The following is an 18,716-nucleotide window of genomic DNA, read 5'->3' as shown; positions in this document are numbered from 1 at the left end:
AGGCTCAGGGTGCTGAGGAGGAGGGTCCAGGGTGGAGGGCACAGGGTGCGGGACGCCGATTCGGGGGGCGCAGAGCAGCAGGACCCCGATAGCAGGCGGGGCGGGCGCTCGCACAAAGCCGCGCCCCGACCGCCACCGAGGCCACCAAGGCCACCACCGTGGGGGCCGGGCCGGGCGGGGGGCGGCGCGCGGGGCCGGGGGGCCGGGCCGGGCCGGGCCGGGCCGGGCGGGGGGCGGCGCGCGGGGCCGGGGGGCCGGGCCGGGCCGGGCCGGGCGGGGGCGGCGCGCGGGGCCGGGGGGGCCGGGCCGGGCCGGGCCGCCCCGCATTGTCCCGGCGGCAGCGGCAGATGCTGCGGCCCGCGCGGCCGCCCGCGCCCCGCTAGGGCCCCGCCGGCATGAGGAGGTGAGTGGGACCGGGGGGGCGCGGGGGGAGCCCCGCGGCGGCGCCACCCGCCCGCCCGCTCCGCCCGCCCCGAAGGCAGAAACGAAAGAAAGAATCGCGATAGCGGCGATAGGAGCGGTGACAGGGCGGCGTGGTCGCGGCGCCGAACAATGCCCGGCCGGGAGAGGGGTGAGAAAGGGAAAGAGAAAAAGGGAAAGAAAAAGAGCAGCAAGTTCTGCGACGCCCCCGACTTTCTGTTTCCGCATCCACCCCCGTTTTCGTGTCGGTGCCGGGGGTTCCCCGCTCTGCAGCGAGCGCAGCCGGGCTGAGCGCGGAGGAGACCCCGCTGCGAGCGGCGCTCGGGGCCGCGGGACACAATGAGCCGCGCTGGCTCCCTGCGGGCTTTGCCCGCAGTTCTGCTCCGCGCTGCCCGCGGGCCCTGGCGCGGGGTCCTGCGCTTCGCAGGTGCCAGGTGGTGCCTCCCGCGCGCATGGGAGCTGCTTCGGCACCAAGTGGCCCAGCGGCGCGAGCGACTTTGCGCTCAGCGTTTTCTGTAGGTCTCTTTGGCAGGAGCGCGTTGACATTTTCTCGGGGGCCGGCTGGGGAGAGCGATGGCCGATGCCGTATTGTGCTCCCTGCAAAGTCGCTGGACCAGGAATAACATAAACACCCAGGGCTGAATGCAGCATGGATCTGAGAGCGCGGTGCTCACTGTTTACATCCCCTATGGTGCTGAGGCGCAAATTGTGTTTAAAGTTTATTATTGATTATGAAAACATCTATGTTAATACTTGTCACGGCTTTTCTCCCCACACTTTTACTGCTGACAGCTGGACTTTCGCTTGCAAACTTCCCAGATTTCCAAAAATGCCCCTGGTTGTTTTATTGCAGGGAGGCCGGATCCGGGGAGAGACGCGGAGCGCAGGGCAGGGCTCCCTGTCCTGGTGGTTGCCCTGTCCCCGTGCGCACCCGGCCCAGGCTGCGGGGAGGGTTTGGCCGCGGCCTTTGTTCTCGCTGGGCCCCCGCCGCATTCCTGCCTTTTGCCATTATCATTTTGGTTAAACAACGAGCGGGTTGGGGGCCATATGGATCCCGTTAGCAAGTGCCGATCAGATCCCGGTGCTTCCACCAGCCGTTTGCTCCCTTCGGGCATCCCGCAAACGTGTTCAGCAGCATCCTCAACTCGGAGCGGTGCCACTTGGGCAAAGTGAGACTGGCCCCGCTTGTCTTGTGCTGTATCGCCCTGTCCCGCGTCCAGCACTGCCCCATTTGCCTGTGTTAATTTGGTTTTGGACACTTATTTCACCTCCTCTTCCCCCTGCGGAAAAGGGGAAAGCAAAAAACCCCGCTGAGGTGCTGGCCTCCCAAGCCGAGGCGAATCCTGCAGCAATGGAAGGAATAAAACCCCCCAGCACGGCTCCCTTTAAATGGTGTCTCCTGCAGCAGTTGTGCAAAACCCATCCCAGGCGTGTGTCCGCATCCCGCGCTCTCTCTTTGCAGCACCTCGATCCACAATTAGCGGTGGTGGGAACGCTTGGTTTGCGGCAACTTTCCAGAAGGGAATTTCCCCACGGATGACGTTAATGCATCCAGAGAACCGATGGTGACCCTGGTGCCACGCTGACCCCCACGTTCGTGCCCTTGGAAACAAGTCGCTTGGGGCGAGTTTGGTGAGCTCCAGCAAGCGCACGGCTCGCAGCAGCCCCAGGCTGCTCCCCTGCTCTCCCCATTCCCATTCCTGGGAATTGCTGGGGCAAAGCTTGTTCCCTTGCTGCCTGCACCAGGACTTGCAGCTGGACCTGCAGGCTGCGCGCTCGGAGCGGCGCTGCTGATCCCAGTGGGATCCTGCTGCCAAGAGTTCTTGCAATCTCATTTGGGCTGCTCTCCCGCTGCTCCAGGCTCTGAATCCCTCTTGCTCTCAGCCTCAGGGCTGGGATGGAGAGGTTTCCCCTTTTTCCCTGCCCGTTTGGGATTTGTCCGGTCCATATCTCACCGGACGTGGGCAATGCCGGTGCCACAGCTTCTTGCAATGAAGTTTATTTTGCTGTGTGGTTTCGGGGCTCATAAAACCCTCCTCCTGCTCCCATCTTTGCAACCTGATGGGAGTTAAACCGATTCACCTGGATGCCAGATCCTGTCACCTGTCCTGCCACTGATGGAAACGCTCCTGGAGCCGGAGCTGTGCCAACAGCTGCGACACAGCCTGCCAGTGCAAACTGGGTTGGTCTGTCCGTCCTCGGGCCGTCTGTCCGTCCTTGCATGCAAAGGTGCATCCAGACTTTTCCAGCTGGGAAAGCACCACATTGACTCTTGGGAAATCCATTAGCACCGGGAGTGCCAGAGGGACCGCAGCTTCCAGGGCTGCTTAAAAATCGGAGTCAGTGAGTCCGAAGGGCTTGTGCAAACAAAAGCTGCCAGGAGAGGCCCCGACGCTCCCGTTCCAGGCTCAGCTCTGCCGGGAAGCGCCAGGAGGGAAAAGCATCTCCTTGTTGGCACTTCTTTGGGAAAACCACCGGAGCACCGATTTGGCTTTTGGGGAGCTCTTCCTTTGCCGAGTGGTGCCGGAGCAGAGATGAACCTGGCAGAGAGATGCCTTCAAAATCCTCCTATCTCCGTAGACTCAGAGTCTTAGCTGATGCATGAGGAACTGTTTTTCCCTGGGATTTCCCTGTGGGATTTTGGGATGCTATTCAGCCAGCAAGGCTTGGCACAGGTCTCAGCTGGTCTTTACAGAGCTGCGGATGCCAGACCTGGGGCCACTTCTGCACCAGGACCCGGTGCCAGTGCCACCATGCGCCCTTCACTGGGGATGCCGGAGCGGGTGCCGCCGGGAGCCTCGTTATGCAAATTGCATGCAAATAGGGCCCATTTGCCCTCCTGACCTTTTTATGGGGCCGCGTCTGTTTGGGGAAATTGTTTTGCTGATTAGAAATGGATTTTTGCCTCCAATGCAATCCTCCGAAGAGGGGGCCGCGGCCCTGGGGAGCTCCTGGCGCGTTGAGGAATGTCATTGCGGCAGTGGGATTTGGTCCCGCAGGGGATCCGGGCTGGACCAGGCTCTCTGGCATCTCTCAGGGCTCCCTGGCATCTCGAGAGCATCCTGAGGTAACCTGGAGAGGTGGTGGCCACGGACAAGCCACGAGGGCAGAAGTTTGTGCCGAGCACCCAGAGGAGCCAGGAGCCTCCAGGATACAGTGCCCGGAGTGATCCATGTGGGCAGGATCCCTGTGGAGATCCCAGCTGGACTGTCCAGGGGAAATGCAAGGATTGGGATGAAGAGAGGCTGGTGTGCGGTGACCCTTCGGCACTGACATTAACTCTAAAGGAAATGGGCAGAGTTCTGCAAATCTGACTTTACAACTGGTTATAGCCCCAAAGCCCGTCCATTCCAAGATGTCCAAAAGTCAAATTCCTCAGTGTCTGTCATTATCGGCCAGTCAGTCCCTCCTTGCAGTGCCCGGGATCAGGGATTGCCAGGACATTCTGTGGCCGGGCGCCCGTCTCGGTTGACAGATGGGGGCTGCTCAGCTGCTGCCGCCCGGGCGGATGCGTATGAATTTTTTATTGTCCGCCCGCATCCCGGAGCGGCACAGATGGGAAATGGCCCGTCGGCCGGCTCCATTTCGCCTGGAGGTCCAGCTGCTCCGCACTTGATATATGAGTGGCTGGAGTGGGCAGGGAGCCTCCGGCCGCTCCGGCCGGGATGCGGCGGCTCCTTGGGGGTGGGGAGGGCAGTGGTGCAGTTAGCCTAAATCCTTTTAACATATGTACATTGACCCCGCTCCGAAGGCAATCGCAGCCTCCCCTTTGTGCGTGGCCGGGCGGCGATGGGAAACATGCCGCACAAAGGGCTCCCCAATGGATTTGCTGGCGACCCAAACCTTGCAAACCTTGAGCGTTTGTGGAGCCACCGTGCGCCGAGCTGGGAGGAATCAGAGAGAACAGTGAGGGGTCCCAATGCCTCGTCCTCTGCAAATGCCCACAGCAGCAATCGCGCTCTGGCTGCGCCCCGTGTGAGCTCCAGACCCATTGCTGTGGACCTCAACGGTGAAGATCGCACTGTCTGCACTGATTTTAATTCTCCTTGCTCTTTGCTCGCCCAGCTCCAGCGAGAAGGGACAAACCCAGGCCTGGAAGGAGCCTCTTGTGTCAGGATGAGTCTTGCTCCAAAGACCGGCACTGCTGCCTCGCGGGCGATTACCCGGCAAGCTGCTCTGCCATGTGCTTTGGGGCCCTGGTAGCACAGGGTGAAAGCAGGAGCCCTGCGTGGCCCTGGTTGTGCCGCTCGCGGGTGCCGCGGGGTCTGGAAAGCGTCTGCGAGGATGGGAATGCGCGGCCGGTGCTGGCTGCCCACGGGGACAGTGGAGCCAGACGATGATTTGCATGAGCATCATCATAGTTCACCCTGCGGGTGCTCCTCAGGAGCAAAATCTGCCTTGGAAAAGCACTCACACCAGGAAGTGCGACTCGAGGGCAGGATTTGTCACCGCTCAAGGCAACCACATCAGGCGGGCTGCTCTGTTTGCAAGGGGCAGGAGCAGCGAGGCAGGGAGGGGGACGCAGCGTGTGTGCGTGTGGCCGCCAAGGCCGTCCCGTCCCTCTCGGCAAGGCTGCATCGCTGCAGCGACCCGCGCGCATCCCGCGGCAGTGGCTCCCGCGTGCTGGCGCAGCGGGCGCTGCTGTGCGGAGCGCTCCGAGTGCTGCCCGGCGTGTCCTGCCCGCAGCCTCAGGCACACGCAGCTGCCTGGAGCCTCCAGCAGTGCCGGGACGCTGGGAAAACCCCTCGGGTCCAGAGCACCCCAAAGTCCCGGGCGTCCCCCCCGGCTCTCCATGCAAACCGCCCGGCATTTGGACGCCCTCAGCTCAAGAGCCCCCTAACAAAAGCCCAGTTCAGGGTTGCTGCTGATTAACGAGATTTCCATAATTAGAGCAGGAGGGAACAATGGGATTCTCTCCCGGGCGGCCCCCCCGCCCTCCTTTTGTCTTGTGCTTTGGAGAACGGCCCCCGCGAGGGTGGGAAACTGCCCGGCCATTTGGTCACTGGACAGTAATTTTCTCACACTGCCAAGGGGAGCATTGAAACATCTGTGCTGCTTGCAGGGCTCATTCACATCGCATTGCAGAGCCCTGACAACTTCTCCTCTGCCTACCACCCTCCCCCTGCTCCGACACCACTTATTTTTACAGACACGGGGACGGAGGAGGTTGGTTTGGGCTTTTCTTCCCTTCCCCCGGTGCACGGGGTGTTTTGGGGCTTTGCTTTGCAGCCCTGGGTCTTGCACGGAGCCGATGCCCCATGATGCCAGTGTCAAGCCGTGATCTGTGCGGGCCTGGGAGGCAATTCCAGCCCCTTCCACCTTTCCGGAGGGTTGTAGCACAGCCTGGATCTGCATCGACCCTTCCATGCCCGTTTGCACCCACGGGTGCACCCAAACCCTGGTGCTTTGCTTCCCTCAAAAAAAGGGGAAGTTTTCCTGTAAGAGCTAATGACATTGCCCCAAATCTCTTTCCCGCCGCCCCTCTAATGGCTCGTGGGGCCGTTTGCTCCCATCGGAGGCAGCTCCAGCCCCGCGCCGCTTCCCCCGGCCGCCTGTCTCGGAGCCGCCAGGAGCACTCCGATAATGGCGAGTAAATGCCGGGAGGCGGCCGGATCAAGCCGCCATTTAAATCCTCTTGTGGAAGTTTGATATCCAAAGTGGAAGTACAAATGCCGCATAAGTCAATTAAAGCATTAAGTAATCTAATTGTGCTGCGGTCACAAAGTGGCTTAAGGGCTGAGCGCGTGAGTGAATGGCGCGCCGGGTCCCCCGGCTCCACGCTCCCCGGGGCCTTTGTGCGCCAGAGAAGGGGGAGGGATGTGGGAAGGGGGGGCCGGGTGGCCGTGCGCCGGGATAACAATGGGAGAGAGGGATGGCAGTGGGCAGAGGGCGCCGCGGGTTGCGGGATGCACTGCGGGGCCAGGTGGGAACGCTGGGATGCTCCATAGGGCATCACCCCTGTCCTGGAGTGCTGCTTGATGCAGATGCAAGGGGGATTCCATGGAGGCTTCATGCCCAGTTCATGCTGGATTTGCCCCAAATTATTCCATGGGGCTGCATGGCCTTGGAGGCTGGAGCAACGGAGGGGGCAAAGCCCCGAGGTGGCCGTGCCGGGGTGTCTCACGCGGCGCCCGCTCTGCCCCCAGGTCTGTCGAAGATGCACTGGTCACCCGAGCATGCCCAGTCCCTGAACCAGTGGCCGGAGCAGCACCTGGACGTCTCGTCCACCACCTCCTCGCCGGCGCACAAGCCCGACCTGTATGCGGGCGGCCGCCAGCGCTTCAACTACGCCTGGGCCAACGACGACATCTCGGCGCTGACGGCCTCCAACCTGCTCAAGAGGTACGCCGAGAAGTACGCGGGCGTGCTGGACTCGCCCTACGAGCGCCCGGCACTCGGCGCCTACGGCGATGCCGCCACCTTCGCCGCCCTTAACGGCCAGAAGAGCGACGGGGAGCCCTGGGCCGGGCCGCCGGGCCCCGACGGCGCCTACGGGCTGAGCCCCGGCCACGACGGGCTGGGTGGCACCAAGGCGGCGAGTGGTGGCCCCGCGGCGCCGGCCGTGCTGGCCGAGCCCGTCTACGCCGGCAGCTCCTGCTCGGCCCAGGACTACGGCTCAGGCTACGGCGGCGCCTACCTGCCCGCCGGTTACTGCGGCCAGGCAGCCTCGTTGCCGCCTGGCCACCCGCCGGGGCTGCTGCCACCGGCGTCCGCCTTGGTGCCGGGCTATGGTGGCAGCGGTGGCGGTGGCCCGGCCTATGGCTACGGCGCCGGCTACCCAGGGCAGGCGGCCTATGGCGGCGTCCACCCCGCTGCGTCCTACCTGCCGCCCGCCATCGCGGCGCCCACCCCGCTGCCCCGGCCCCCCGCCGCCGCCTACGGTGGCTACCAGAGCCCTGGCCTGGCCCCGCCGCCACCGGACGCCTCGCTGAAGCGCAAGGTCTTCGACATGGTGGACGAGGAGGAGGACGAGGAGGACGAGGAGGAGGTGGGCGGTGAAGGCCGCTACGGCAAGTATGGCTACGAGCCGCCCAAGCCATCACCAGCGTCGCCCTACGGCCACAATGGCTTCGCCGAGCCGGCGCCCTTCAAGGCCGGCAAGCGGCCGGCGGCCGAGGAGCAGCAGCGCACCGGGAAGTTCGCGGGGAGCAAAGCGTTCAGCGGCGAGACGCCGGCACGGGCGGGAGAGCCCTTCAGCCCACCAGGCACCAACGGGGAGCGGGCGGCTGACCCTGGGCGCCCCTTCGCGCCGCGCCGCGCCGGCAAGGCCACAGAGGCACCGCCGAGCCCCGACCCGCTCGCCCTGGAGCTGTCAGACGGCGGCAAGATGGTGCTGGAGGGCGGCCCGCCCGTGCAGTGGGCCGACGTGGCAGGGCCACTCTCCCTGAAGGCTGCCATCGAGGAGGAGCTGGTGTGGCCCATGCTGCGCCCCGGCGCGTACAGCGGCGCCGGGCGGCCGCCCCGCACCGTGCTGCTCTTCGGGCCGCGCGGCGGCGGCAAGACGCTGCTGAGCCGCTGCATCTCCACGCAGCTGGGCGGGCGGCTGCTGCGGCTCAGCGGCGCCGCGCTGCTCTCCACGTGGAAGGCGGAGGCTGAGACGGTGCTGCGGGCCGTCTTCGTGGCGGCCAGCTGCCGGCAGCCCGCCGTGGTGCTCATCAGCGAGGCGGACGCGCTGCTGGCGGCGCCGGATGGCGGCCGCCTCAAGTCGCAGCTGCTCTCCTACCTGGATGAGGCGGCGGCAAGCGCCGGGGAGCGGCGCGTGCTCGTCATTGGCAGCACGCGGCGGCCCGGCGCGCTCGACGAGGCGGCGCGGCGCCGCTTCGCCCGCCGCTTCTACCTGCCGCCGCCCGACGGCGCGGCCCGGCGCCACATCCTGCAGCAGGTGCTGGCGCAGCAGGGCTGCGCGCTGGGCGAGCGGCAGCTCGCCTCGCTCGTGCAGCGCACCGAGGGCTTCTCGGGCGGCGAGCTGCTGCAGCTGTGCCAGGCGGCGGGCGCCGCCGCGCTGCGTGGGCCGCCCCGGCCCGCGTCCTTCGAGGACCTGGAGAGCGCCCTGGGCAAGGTGCGCCCGGCCGCGTCCGCCTCCGAGCTCGACCTGCTGGCCGAGTGGGACAAGCTCTACGGCTCACGGCACTGAGCGCCGCCGCCGCCGCGGAGAGCGCGCGGCTGCTCCTGCCTCTCCTGTCGGCTCTTGCCTTTGGGCGCCGCTCGCTGAACTCAGGATAATCTATTTATTATTTGCCCGCGGCGGTGACGCAAGGGCTGGTGGCCGAGGGGCCTCCAGCCTCCTCTGTCCCCCGCGTTTCTCATGGAAATTTCTCCACCTCCTTCATCCCCTCCAATGCGTCGCAAGGGGCTGCTTCCCCCTCAGATCCCAACATGGACTCATCCTGCACCGTGAGGGGCTTCTCTCAAGGGGACGGGGGGACACAGGATGGAGGGTTTTGGGGGTAAAACAATGTAGAGTGTTAAATATACTAGACCTCATTTTTATTTTTGTAAGGTATGTAGGATTTTCGTTTTGTTTTGTTTCGTTTTTTCTTTTTAACTACTCAGGAAAAGAATTACCTCAGAAAAAAAAAAGGAAAAAAAAGAAAAAAAGAATGTTTTTTTTAAAAAAACCTCTTTTTATCTTCTTGAAAAAGGAAAAAGAGTTTTTTTTTTTTAAGACTTTTTTTCAGACTTAGGACGAAGCTGTGTCATGCATTTGCTTCCAAAAAGGGTGATGGAAAGGAAAAAAAAAAAAAAAAAAAAACTTGAAGTTGTTACAAAGATGAAAGTTGAATGTATTTCGGGTGCTTTTCACGTATATTATGCCATAATTTTATTTTAATTTTAATTTTTTTTTAAAAAGAAACATTGTTATAGTAGTGTTTGGTGGAGTAACGTGTCTTCGACGGAAAGAGTGTTAGTGCCGTAGTGTGAAAGCTGTCGCCAGCACCACTTTTTGGCCCCGGCCACCTGCGTCCCGCAGCCGCCGCCTCCTGCCCTGCTGCCTTTTCCCTGTTTTTTTTTTTCTTTTTTTTTTTTTCCACAAAACCTGCTGGTTTTGTTGCCTTTTATATGCTTTAATACTTGAAAAAACACTCTCTCGTGCTGGGCGTGTTTTTTTTTTTTTTTTTTTTTTTTTTTTGCTGCTGGCGTCAGGACAGGGCCGAAATGGCAAATCCTGCGCTTTCCAGATGGAGAAAAACGAGAGAACCCAACGGAGGGGATGGCACGGGCGGCACGGGCCGTATCAGGGTTGCGCGGCACGAGCCCGGCTGGGCTCTGCGGCGCCGGGGCGCCGCACGCTCAGGGTCCGCGCTCCGGGCGCCCCGCGCACGCACCAAAGGAGCCCGCTGCGGCCGCCGGCTTCGCGTCCTTCTGCAGGCTTTTTGCAGAGGGGTTTCCAGCCCGCGGGTGGCACCACGGAGGGGGCTGTCGCTCCGGGATTGTATCCAAAAAAACTCTAAAACTCTGGGATTCTCCCTTCACCTCATCTCCCTTCTTCCAAAAAGTGGTACTGGGTAACCTGAAGACTTTTTATTATAATTATTAATATCATATTTGACTTTGTACACTCTCTGTAACCATTTCTACCTCATTTTGCAACATATTGTACATGAAAGTATTTAATTCATGTCTTATTAATGTCTGAGAAAGAAATGATTTTGAGCTGTAATGGTCTACCTCAAGAAGTACTGTATTTTAAAAAGAAAAGTATTACACAGTATTAAAGAGATTACCTGAAACCCTGGCCCAAGAGCTCCTGCTTCCTTGTGTGTTATTGCCTAGTTTGGAAGTGGGTAAAATGGGGCTTATTGCAGAGTTTTGTGTTTTGTTGGGGGTGTCTTGCAAGGGGAAGCACCCCAAAACCCCGGCTTTGGCTTCCAAGCCTTCTGCATCCTCCTGGATGGAGAGGAGGTCCTAGTTCCAGGATTATGGGGAATCTGCCAGGTTCTAGTTCTGGGTGCTCAGGATGATGGGGAACTCATCGGGTTCTGGTTCTGGATGCCGGGTGCTCAGGATGACGGGGAACCTGGTGGGTTCTGGATGCTCAGGGTGATGGGGAATCCGCCGGGTTCTGGTTCTGGGTGCTCAGGACAATGAGGAAATTGTCGGGTTCTGCATGCTGGGCACTCAGGGTGATGGGGAACCCACTGGGTTCTGGGTGCTCGGGGCGATGGGGAGCCCACCAGGTTCTGGTTCTGGGTGCCGGGCACTCGAGGCGATGCCGGCCGCAGCGGGGCTCGTCCTGCTCTTGCTGGCGGCACGTGGCTGTGGCGAGGAGGCGGCGTCGGCGGTGCTGGGCCCGCACGCCGTGGAGCGCCTGGCCCGGCTGCTGTCACTCACCGAGTGCCGGCAGCTGCTGGCGCTGCTGGTGGGGCCGGAGGGCGATGCAGGGCTGGAGCCGGAGGCGACGGCGGCAACAGCGACGGCTCCTCCGCGGCTTCCTGGGGGCTGCGCAGTCGCCCTGCACCACCGGCTGCAGGCGGTTCCCTGGGACCGGCTGGCGCGGGGGCTGCGGCGCGTGGGCCGCTCCGACGCCGCCCGAGAGCTGGGCAAGAACCTCAACCAGGACCGCAGCCTGGAGCTGCAGCGCAACGTGCAGGGCTATGGGCGCGCCGTGGCGCGGCTCACCTCCTCGCTGCTGCTCGAGGGCGGGCGGCCCCGCAGCGCCCGCATGCGCAGGGACCGTGCGGCCCCTGGTCGCCCGGCAGCCCCCTACGCCCGCAGCCCCCTGGGCTGGGTCTGGCCCCTGCTCTCGGGCGTCCTCGGTGGCTTCGTGGGCTCCGTGGCCCTCCTGCTCCTCACCGCAGCCGCTTGCGCTCTCCGCCCGGCGCCAGGACGGGGATGCGGCCGCCGTGGGGGCACACGGGACAGCGCGACCCAATAAACCCTGTGGATTTGCCAGACCAACCCCGCGTGTCCTCTGTCCCTGACCCAGTGACAGGGCTTGCGTCCTCCTGCAGCACCACAAGTGCAGCGGGGCCACCAGCCAGCCCAGGCTGGGACAGGTCCCCTCAGGGGGTCCCCTTGGGATGGCCCCAAGGCAGCAGCCGCGGAGCTGCCCCGGTCCCGCAGCCACGGGCCAAGCCAGGGCCACGGCCGCAGCCCCTGACGCGACGCCCAGCGCAGCCGCACTCCGTGGTTGCTCCCTTCTCCACGCAGCCACCGTCGACGCTGCTGGAGGGGACAGCGGGGATGCAGCAACCGGGCAAAGAACTGCGACACCGAGACACCCCGACCTCGTTCAGTGAAAAGGGTAACGTTTATTTTATTCTCTTTTGGCTTATAGTAACGCAATTGTTTAACCATGTTGGGTAAGATCGGTATGAGCCACCATGCAATTTCTAATACACTAATCTTCACTATTGGTCTTTTACAGCTTTAACAATTTTTGTTTACTTTTTTTTTGCGGCGGAAAATTAAATAACTCGAAGTCGGGAGTGGCCTCTCTGGCGTATCACGGTTTTATTTGTATTTTTTTTTTCTTGTTCAACATTGGCTTCTCTATTTTAAAAAAAGGTGAACAGGAAAAGCGAACAAAGCAGCTCGGACTGGCATTTCTCATTTTCCTTTGCTTTTCCCCGCTTTCCCCTCTGCTCTTGGAGGGCCGGGCAGGACGCAGGGGGGACGGGAGCCGCGCGGCGCCGGCTCCGTTTGGGCCGGGGGTTTTCGCCTCATCCCCCCGACCTGAATCTCTGCGGCGCCTTCGGAGAGGGACCAACGGCAGCAGCGGCTGATGGGAGAGCTGGAAATGGAGCCCTCGAAACCGCACGGAAAATCCGTGCGGCTCCGAGCAGCCATGCTGGCCGCCACCGGCCTCTCCTGCTCAGCACGGATCTAATGGTAAAAAAATAAATATATATACAGAACCGGAAGGGATTCCTTTCTCTTGGAGGAACCGAGTAGCTAATGGAAGTGCCAGCGTGTGCCGAAGGGCCGTGGAGCAGTCGGAGCCTAAGAGCAATTATGAAGTTTAGCCAAATCTTGCATAGAAGTGGTCAGCTTATTGCACGTTGGAACCCAAAACGAGAGAGTTTTGCCGTTGCAAAGGTAATTTGCACTAAAGCTTGGTTTTCTTTTGGATCTAGAGTTTGGGGTAGGGTTTTGTTTCCCTTGGTGGTATGTGGGGAGGGAACAGGACATTTCCTGGCTATCTAAAGTCTAAGGAAAAAGGAAAAATATTAAAAAAATAAAAATAAACATGGACAATGGCATAAGCCAGAAGCCATTCTATTCTTTTTTTTTGTAGTCCTTTGTATTTACAAAAAGGCATGCCGATAAAATAAAATGATATATTACAGTATTTATAATATTCTCTTAAAAAGTTCAACCACACGTGTCAGCTCTGCCTTGTTTTGTGCTGTTTACAAGGTAGCCTGTACAGATGGAGGAGGGTCCCCTTCGCTGTCCCCCCGCGCGGGCTCCAAGGGCTCCTGGCCACCGCCTGGGGTGATTTTCCCCCCATTCCGTTACGGGTGCCCCTAATTTGGGTCGCAAATGCCCCTGTTTAATGAAGTCAGGGCAGACGATGCGCCAGGCGGCCCCGAGACACGGCCCAGGGGGAGGATGGCGAAGGCGCCCGGCGCTGCTGCGGTTAGGATAGGAAAAAGGAGGACGAAGAACCCTGGGCGTGTGGTGAGGGGAGCGGGAGGACAATGAAACCCATGCGGCGCCCAAGCGCAAGCGGAGGAAACAGCGCGGGCCCTGGTGCCGGTCCTGCGCCGGGGCCGCCCGAGCCGGCCCCGTGGAGGCAACGCGCCCCCTCCCTTAGCACTTACCTCTTCGAACATAATAGTAATAACAACACTAAAGCGTCTGCGCGGCAGGATGGTGGCGGGATGTTAATTAGCGCTAAATCCTGCGGGACACCATGGGGCGCAGGGCCCGGAGGCCACCAACCGCGGCGATGCGCGGCCGCAGTGGCGTCGAGTTCAGCTCTATTCCAGTGTGCAAAAACGGCTGGACGGGGAGGGGGAAAATAAGACACGTTGTTAAACATACACACACACCGTGAGTCAGCTGCTTGTTTCATGGTTTTTTTGTTTCTTTGCTTTTTTTTCCTACTGGCAGGTCTACAAAAGGTCGCTAGGACTCGGTAGTGCCGGTGAAGGGCATGTTGATCGTTACGGTTGGTCTCCAATACAGTGGACTCAGTGGAGTGCCTCGGATTTATGGCTTAACACACTGCTGTGGACAGGTTATTGAGTGGCTGGTGGCTAATGGTTCCTCATGCATGGTCCCGGTCACGGCATGCCATCATGCAAATCGTTTCTATGCATTGAACGAGCACATTTTTGGAGGGAAATCAGCCTGAGCTGGCTCCAGGCTGAATGTACCCGATTACCCCATCTCCCAAACCAAGTAAAGCCCATGTAGAAAGTAGAATGCATAATAATATGCCATAATAAATACCAAATAAACTATGACAATTAAATGACATGGGCTAAATGGGTGGGTTGTTTCTATGTTTTTGTCATTTTGCCTATTTTCACATTTTTCTTTTTTCTTTTTTTTTTCTTTTTTCTATTTTTTTTTGCTGCTTAACTAAATGCAAATCTAGTTTTGCATGAATAAACCCTTTAACACTGTGACTTCTGGATTTTCTTTCAATAATCAACAAAACGGGAAAATAAAATCCATTTTTTTGGCTGCTTTGGAAAAATATATGAATCCCAGCAGCAGATTTTGTTTCTGTGTGTGTGTGTTTTATTTTGCTTGTTTGTCCTAAGTTGCATTGACTGATGTGGAACATGCAGTATCCACCTGCCCGAACAATAGAAAATCCTTTTTTTTTTTTTATCCTTTTTTGTTTTTCAATGTTTGTTTATAGGGTCCTTTAAACAGGTGGTAGGTCACTGCTTTAGATGCAACGCTGTCACACAGTAAGCAGACTATGTTTGGTATAAGATCTTCAGGTAAGTGTCTCCACAGCTGTTCTGTATTGATATAATTCATGAAGTTTGTAAACAATCTTTTCACTTGCAAATTTTTTAATGTGTACAATTTTCTGATTTTGTCTCAACACTTGGATTCCCTGACATCTTTTGGTCTTTTCACTCGTTCTCGTCTTCCTTCCTCCGCCCGCTGCTGTTTCTCCTTCTCCGGTTTGGTAACGCTGTCGTAGGACGGCAGGGACGCCGTGGAGGGGGTGCCTTCCTTTTTCTCCCTGTTTGCTCCTCCATTTTCCAGTTTGGTGGAGACTGGTTTGCGACTAATGAAGCCCCGCCTGGCTAGGCGAGCCCTGTAAGCCCTCTGGATAACGACCGCAGACACCTCTTCCTGCTTACGCCGCAGCGTGGTTGTGATGGGCTCATAAGACACTTTGGAAGGGTTGGATGCCACAAATCTTTCCTCCATCTGTTGCCTCAGGATGTCCAGCTCTCCACTGTCCCCCAGGACACGTTTGGTGAAGGCAAACAGGATGTCTAAACAGTGAATCCTGTCTCCACTTACCATAGGCAAGTCCATGGCAATGAGTTCAATGGTGTTGGGTTTGGGGACACGCAGAGGATGCTCCAAAGCATCAGCAAAGTCTGCAAGCTTGGAGTATTCGATGAACTGCGTGGCGTCGGGGTCAAACTTCTCCCAGATCTCATAGAAGGTTTCAAAGTCATCCTCGCTTAGCGGATCAGCACTCTCCTCCGTGGCCACGCTGAAGTTCTCCAGGATGATGGCAATATACATGTTCACCACGATGAGGAAGGAGATGATGATGTAACTCACAAAGAAAAATATTCCCACCGAAGGGTTCCCACAGTCACCCTTAAAACCGCTGCCTGGGTGCTCCTTGTCCAGGTCGCAGTCGGGCGGCCGGTTTAGGATGGGCAGCAGCAGCCCGTCCCAACCCGCCGACGTGGTGATCTGGAACAAGCAGATCATGCTGTTTCCAAAGGTCTCAAAATTGAACATATCATCTATGCCAGCCTCATGCTTGACGTAGGCAAAGTTTGACATGCCAAAGATGGAGAAGATGAACATGACCAAGAACAGCAAGAGGCCGATGTTGAACAAGGCAGGCAAAGACATCATTAAGGCAAAAAGCAAGGTGCGGATTCCTTTGGCTCCTTTGATCAAACGCAGGATACGTCCAATGCGAGCCAGTCGGATGACACGGAAGAGAGTGGGTGACACAAAATACTTCTCAATGATTTCAGCCAGGAACATACCTAAAGCAGAAGAGAAGGAAGGAGTGTGACAACGGAGACATGCAGTCTGCCTCAGGTCCTCAATCTAGGTAAGGGGCTGGGGTCACAGAACAGCTTGGACAGACCCTCATAAAAGGCCTGTGATTGAGCAGCCTTCCTCTCAGGCTGCTAAGTCTTAGTTAGCTCAGGCTCTCTAAATAGTTCTCCTTCATGGAGAGGTACAGCTGCAGCATGATTCATTCCACCTGCACAGGGAGGGATGAGTAGTTTCCTGGAGGTGTCTATTTCTCCATGTCTAAACTCTGCCACAAGAGCCGAGATAACAGATTTTGGCTGTGGACTTAATTTTGAAGGTGCTTAAAAATGAACACCTATGAAGTGAATAAAATACTTGTTAAAGATAAGGAAAGAGGAATTGTGTCTTTACTCAGTAAAACTGGAAATGAATTCCAGAACTGAGGGAGAAAGGGGCATTAATCAGGACTTCACACTGCAAAACTATTTTGCCCAGTTTCGCCACAGTGTTGAAAGTGCATCCCTCTCAATGACAAGGACATGCTCTACTCTGCAGCCACCGTCGATGACATCAAAGGAAGCTGAGCAATGCACAGACCTCTGACTGGTCTCGCACTTACCCACAATGGACAAAATCACAACCACGAAGTCAAAGATGTTCCACCCGATGGTGAAGTAGTAGTGCCGCAAGGCGAACATCTTGAGCACGCACTCGCAGGTGAAGAAGATGACAAACACCAGGTTGATCCAGTAGAGGATATTCTCCATCTGTTTGCTTTGTGTGTCCGTCTCCACCATCATGGTGACCATGTTGAGGCAGATGAGCATCATGATGACTATATCAAACGCTTGCTGAGTAACAAAGTCAAAGACGGCTCCTTGAATGCGGTTCTGTGCAACAAGGGAGAGACAGGAAACCAAACAGGTTTGAACAAAAGGCTACTACTAGCCAACAAATCCACGTCACTGTTGGGGGAAACACGGATGAGGACGCAGAGTTACCATGATTTTTGTTACAAAGACTTCAAGGCAGGCTCTATCTCATGGGTCAATCTGTCTGTGGGAAAGGTATAAAAATTCTACTCTTTAAACCCTAAACACGCAACCAAAAACCTATTATTTTCAGCATATCCTGCAGCAAGGACAGGACTTGCTGCATCTCCCATCAGATGGAGAGAGCAGCCAAGTCTGTCTTGCTGCAGGGACTCTGGCTGCAGAATACTTCATTTCCACTGCCTCCTTCAGGCGCTGGCAGCCTTCTCGCCTCGGCAGCGGGCAGACCGGCAGGATGACTTATCTACAGCAGCGCAGGCGTCACCTAAGGGCGTCACCCAGTGTCACACACAGACTTGCACTTGGGTCTCCATCAAGGTAACCCATCAGGCTGACTGGCTGTGCGAGCTCCCCCTCACTAATGCCAGGAACCTCCTGCTCTACGGATGGCCTCTCAGCCAGGCAGGACTTACAGGCTGTTTTGCTGATTCAAGTGAGCCAACTGATTAATATCAAGCACGGCTGTAGCACTTTAACCTTTCTCTGCTCATACCTGCATTATAATGACAAGAACATGGTGATGTGGAGTCGAGCATGAGGAGAACAAAGGCAGCTTTTGGAGCTGAAGCTCCTTTGAGAGCCTGCCTGCGTTGTCTCCCTTCAGTTCCCTTTATATCACACTCACCAGAGGTCGGGGGATCGGTTTTTGAGGTTTCTTTGAGCCCAGCTTTTTCATGGCATTATAGTACTTCTTTTGTTCTTCTGTCATGAAGATATCTTGACCTCCAAAGTAAAGGGGCAAAAGGAAAACTGGTTACAATCAGCTCCTCCACCAGAAGGGAAGGAATCACACACTAGCTAAGTCATGAGGATACCTGCCATATGGGAAGTTGGTGGCAGCTATTTAGATGGAAATAACTTGTACTAATACCCAAGACACGATGATTTTCCTTTAAAGAAAACAGTGTTTTTCCTATGAATAACTTGTATTTACTTCATCATATCCTTCAACTTCCCTCTATCTCATTTGCAACAAATGGTCAGCAGAGGCTTCTTATTTGTTCCAAAATGAAGACAGTGTGAGCAGGTACTTTACATGTGCCATTCCTCAGGTTCCAGGGGAGAAAAGCAGTATTAAAGAGAGGGGAAATGAGGCCTAGGCTTGCTGTTACCACTGTCATCTCCTCTACTCATCAGCAAAAGTTGATCACTTATCTTTTTCTTTTGTTGATTGAAGTTGTCAATGATGACACCAATGAACAAGTTGAGGGTGAAAAAGGAGCCAAAGATGATGAAGATTACAAAATATATGTACATGTAAATGTTGTCCTCATACTTGGGTTGCTCATCTTGCTGAATGGGAGAACAAAGTGACTTTTCAGAAGCATCATAAAATACTGTTAAAATGAAGACAGTTCTGTGAGCTTTTCAAACGGTGCTCACTTAACAAATACAAGTAATAACAAACCCAGATCAGATTCGGGTCATTTTACCTAGAGGAGAAAGTAATGGCAACTGAACCATCTTATTCCCCACACAGATTATACCTTGGATCCCTCTTTCTCCGGATTTCTACAAAGGTAATGGGTGCAATCAAAGAAAATGCAACCAGACAGTATGTCCTTGATTGCACAACAGCTCCAGCACTTGCCAAAGCAGGGCTGAGAGAGAAGCATTAGTCACGTTTCCAAGTATTCACACGTAAGGCAGTTATGCACCGTAAGCTGTGGTTGTATCGGGAACCTCAGTGTCCTCACACAGCTTAAAGTAAAGCAAAATAGTACCTGTGTGTATACTGCAAGTACACGCAGGGGAGCTAGGGAACGGGAGACTCCCCCAAATCATAGCAAGCTTCCAAAACAACCGTCAAGAGATTTTAACTTATCATGGCCATCAAACCAGAGGGGAAAAGGGAACGTAGTAGTAACTGCATGACTGCAGCATGCGAGAACAAGAAAAGTGCCTCAAGGAAGAATGCCAGCCGTTCCAGGGTTCCTGAAACTGGATTCAAACAGGGACCTGGGTTCCCAGGTACGTGCAAGGTTCATGGAGATGCTCCTGGCTAAATCCTCTCCACAATTAGTTTAACGAAATACAGATTCTGGGGGTATTCTTTCCTCAGTGCAGCTCCACTCCAAGAGGAGTTTTCCTGCT

General features: G+C 56.8%; 3 protein-coding genes across 3 annotated transcripts in view; 2 read left to right on the top strand and 1 right to left on the bottom strand.

The window, feature by feature from the left end:
- The first annotated feature begins 298 nt into the window (after positions 1–298).
- On the top strand, positions 299–8,562 carry FIGNL2 (fidgetin like 2). The gene is made up of 2 exons (XM_088520636.1): positions 299–403; positions 6,567–8,562. The coding sequence occupies exon 2, from the start codon at positions 6,578–6,580 to the stop codon at positions 8,552–8,554; it is 1,977 nt and encodes a 658-aa protein (XP_088376762.1). The 5' UTR covers positions 299–403; positions 6,567–6,577; the 3' UTR covers positions 8,555–8,562.
- Positions 8,563–10,630: 2,068 nt separating this feature from the next.
- Positions 10,631–11,296, top strand: TMDD1 (transmembrane and death domain 1). Its single transcript, XM_088520711.1, has one exon. It carries the CDS (start codon positions 10,631–10,633, stop codon positions 11,294–11,296), a length of 666 nt encoding a protein of 221 aa, XP_088376837.1.
- A 2,303-nt stretch (positions 11,297–13,599) lies between these two features.
- SCN8A (sodium voltage-gated channel alpha subunit 8) overlaps positions 13,600–18,716 on the bottom strand; it is a 43,457-nt gene continuing 38,340 nt past the window's right edge. The window contains 4 exon segments of the mRNA XM_088520661.1: positions 13,600–15,575; positions 16,190–16,460; positions 17,248–17,352; positions 17,778–17,915. Of these exon segments, the coding sequence (XP_088376787.1) occupies positions 14,428–15,575; positions 16,190–16,460; positions 17,248–17,352; positions 17,778–17,915 (1,662 nt within the window). The 3' untranslated portion in view covers positions 13,600–14,427.

Source organism: Tinamus guttatus, unplaced genomic scaffold (genome assembly GCF_059628265.1).
Source record: "Tinamus guttatus ecotype Peru unplaced genomic scaffold, ASM5962826v1 Tinamus_guttatus_pri_ptg000096l, whole genome shotgun sequence".
NCBI lineage: Eukaryota > Metazoa > Chordata > Aves > Tinamiformes > Tinamidae > Tinamus > Tinamus guttatus.
The sequence above is the reverse complement of the archived record's forward strand: the minus strand, read 5'-3'. Positions and strand labels throughout refer to the sequence as shown.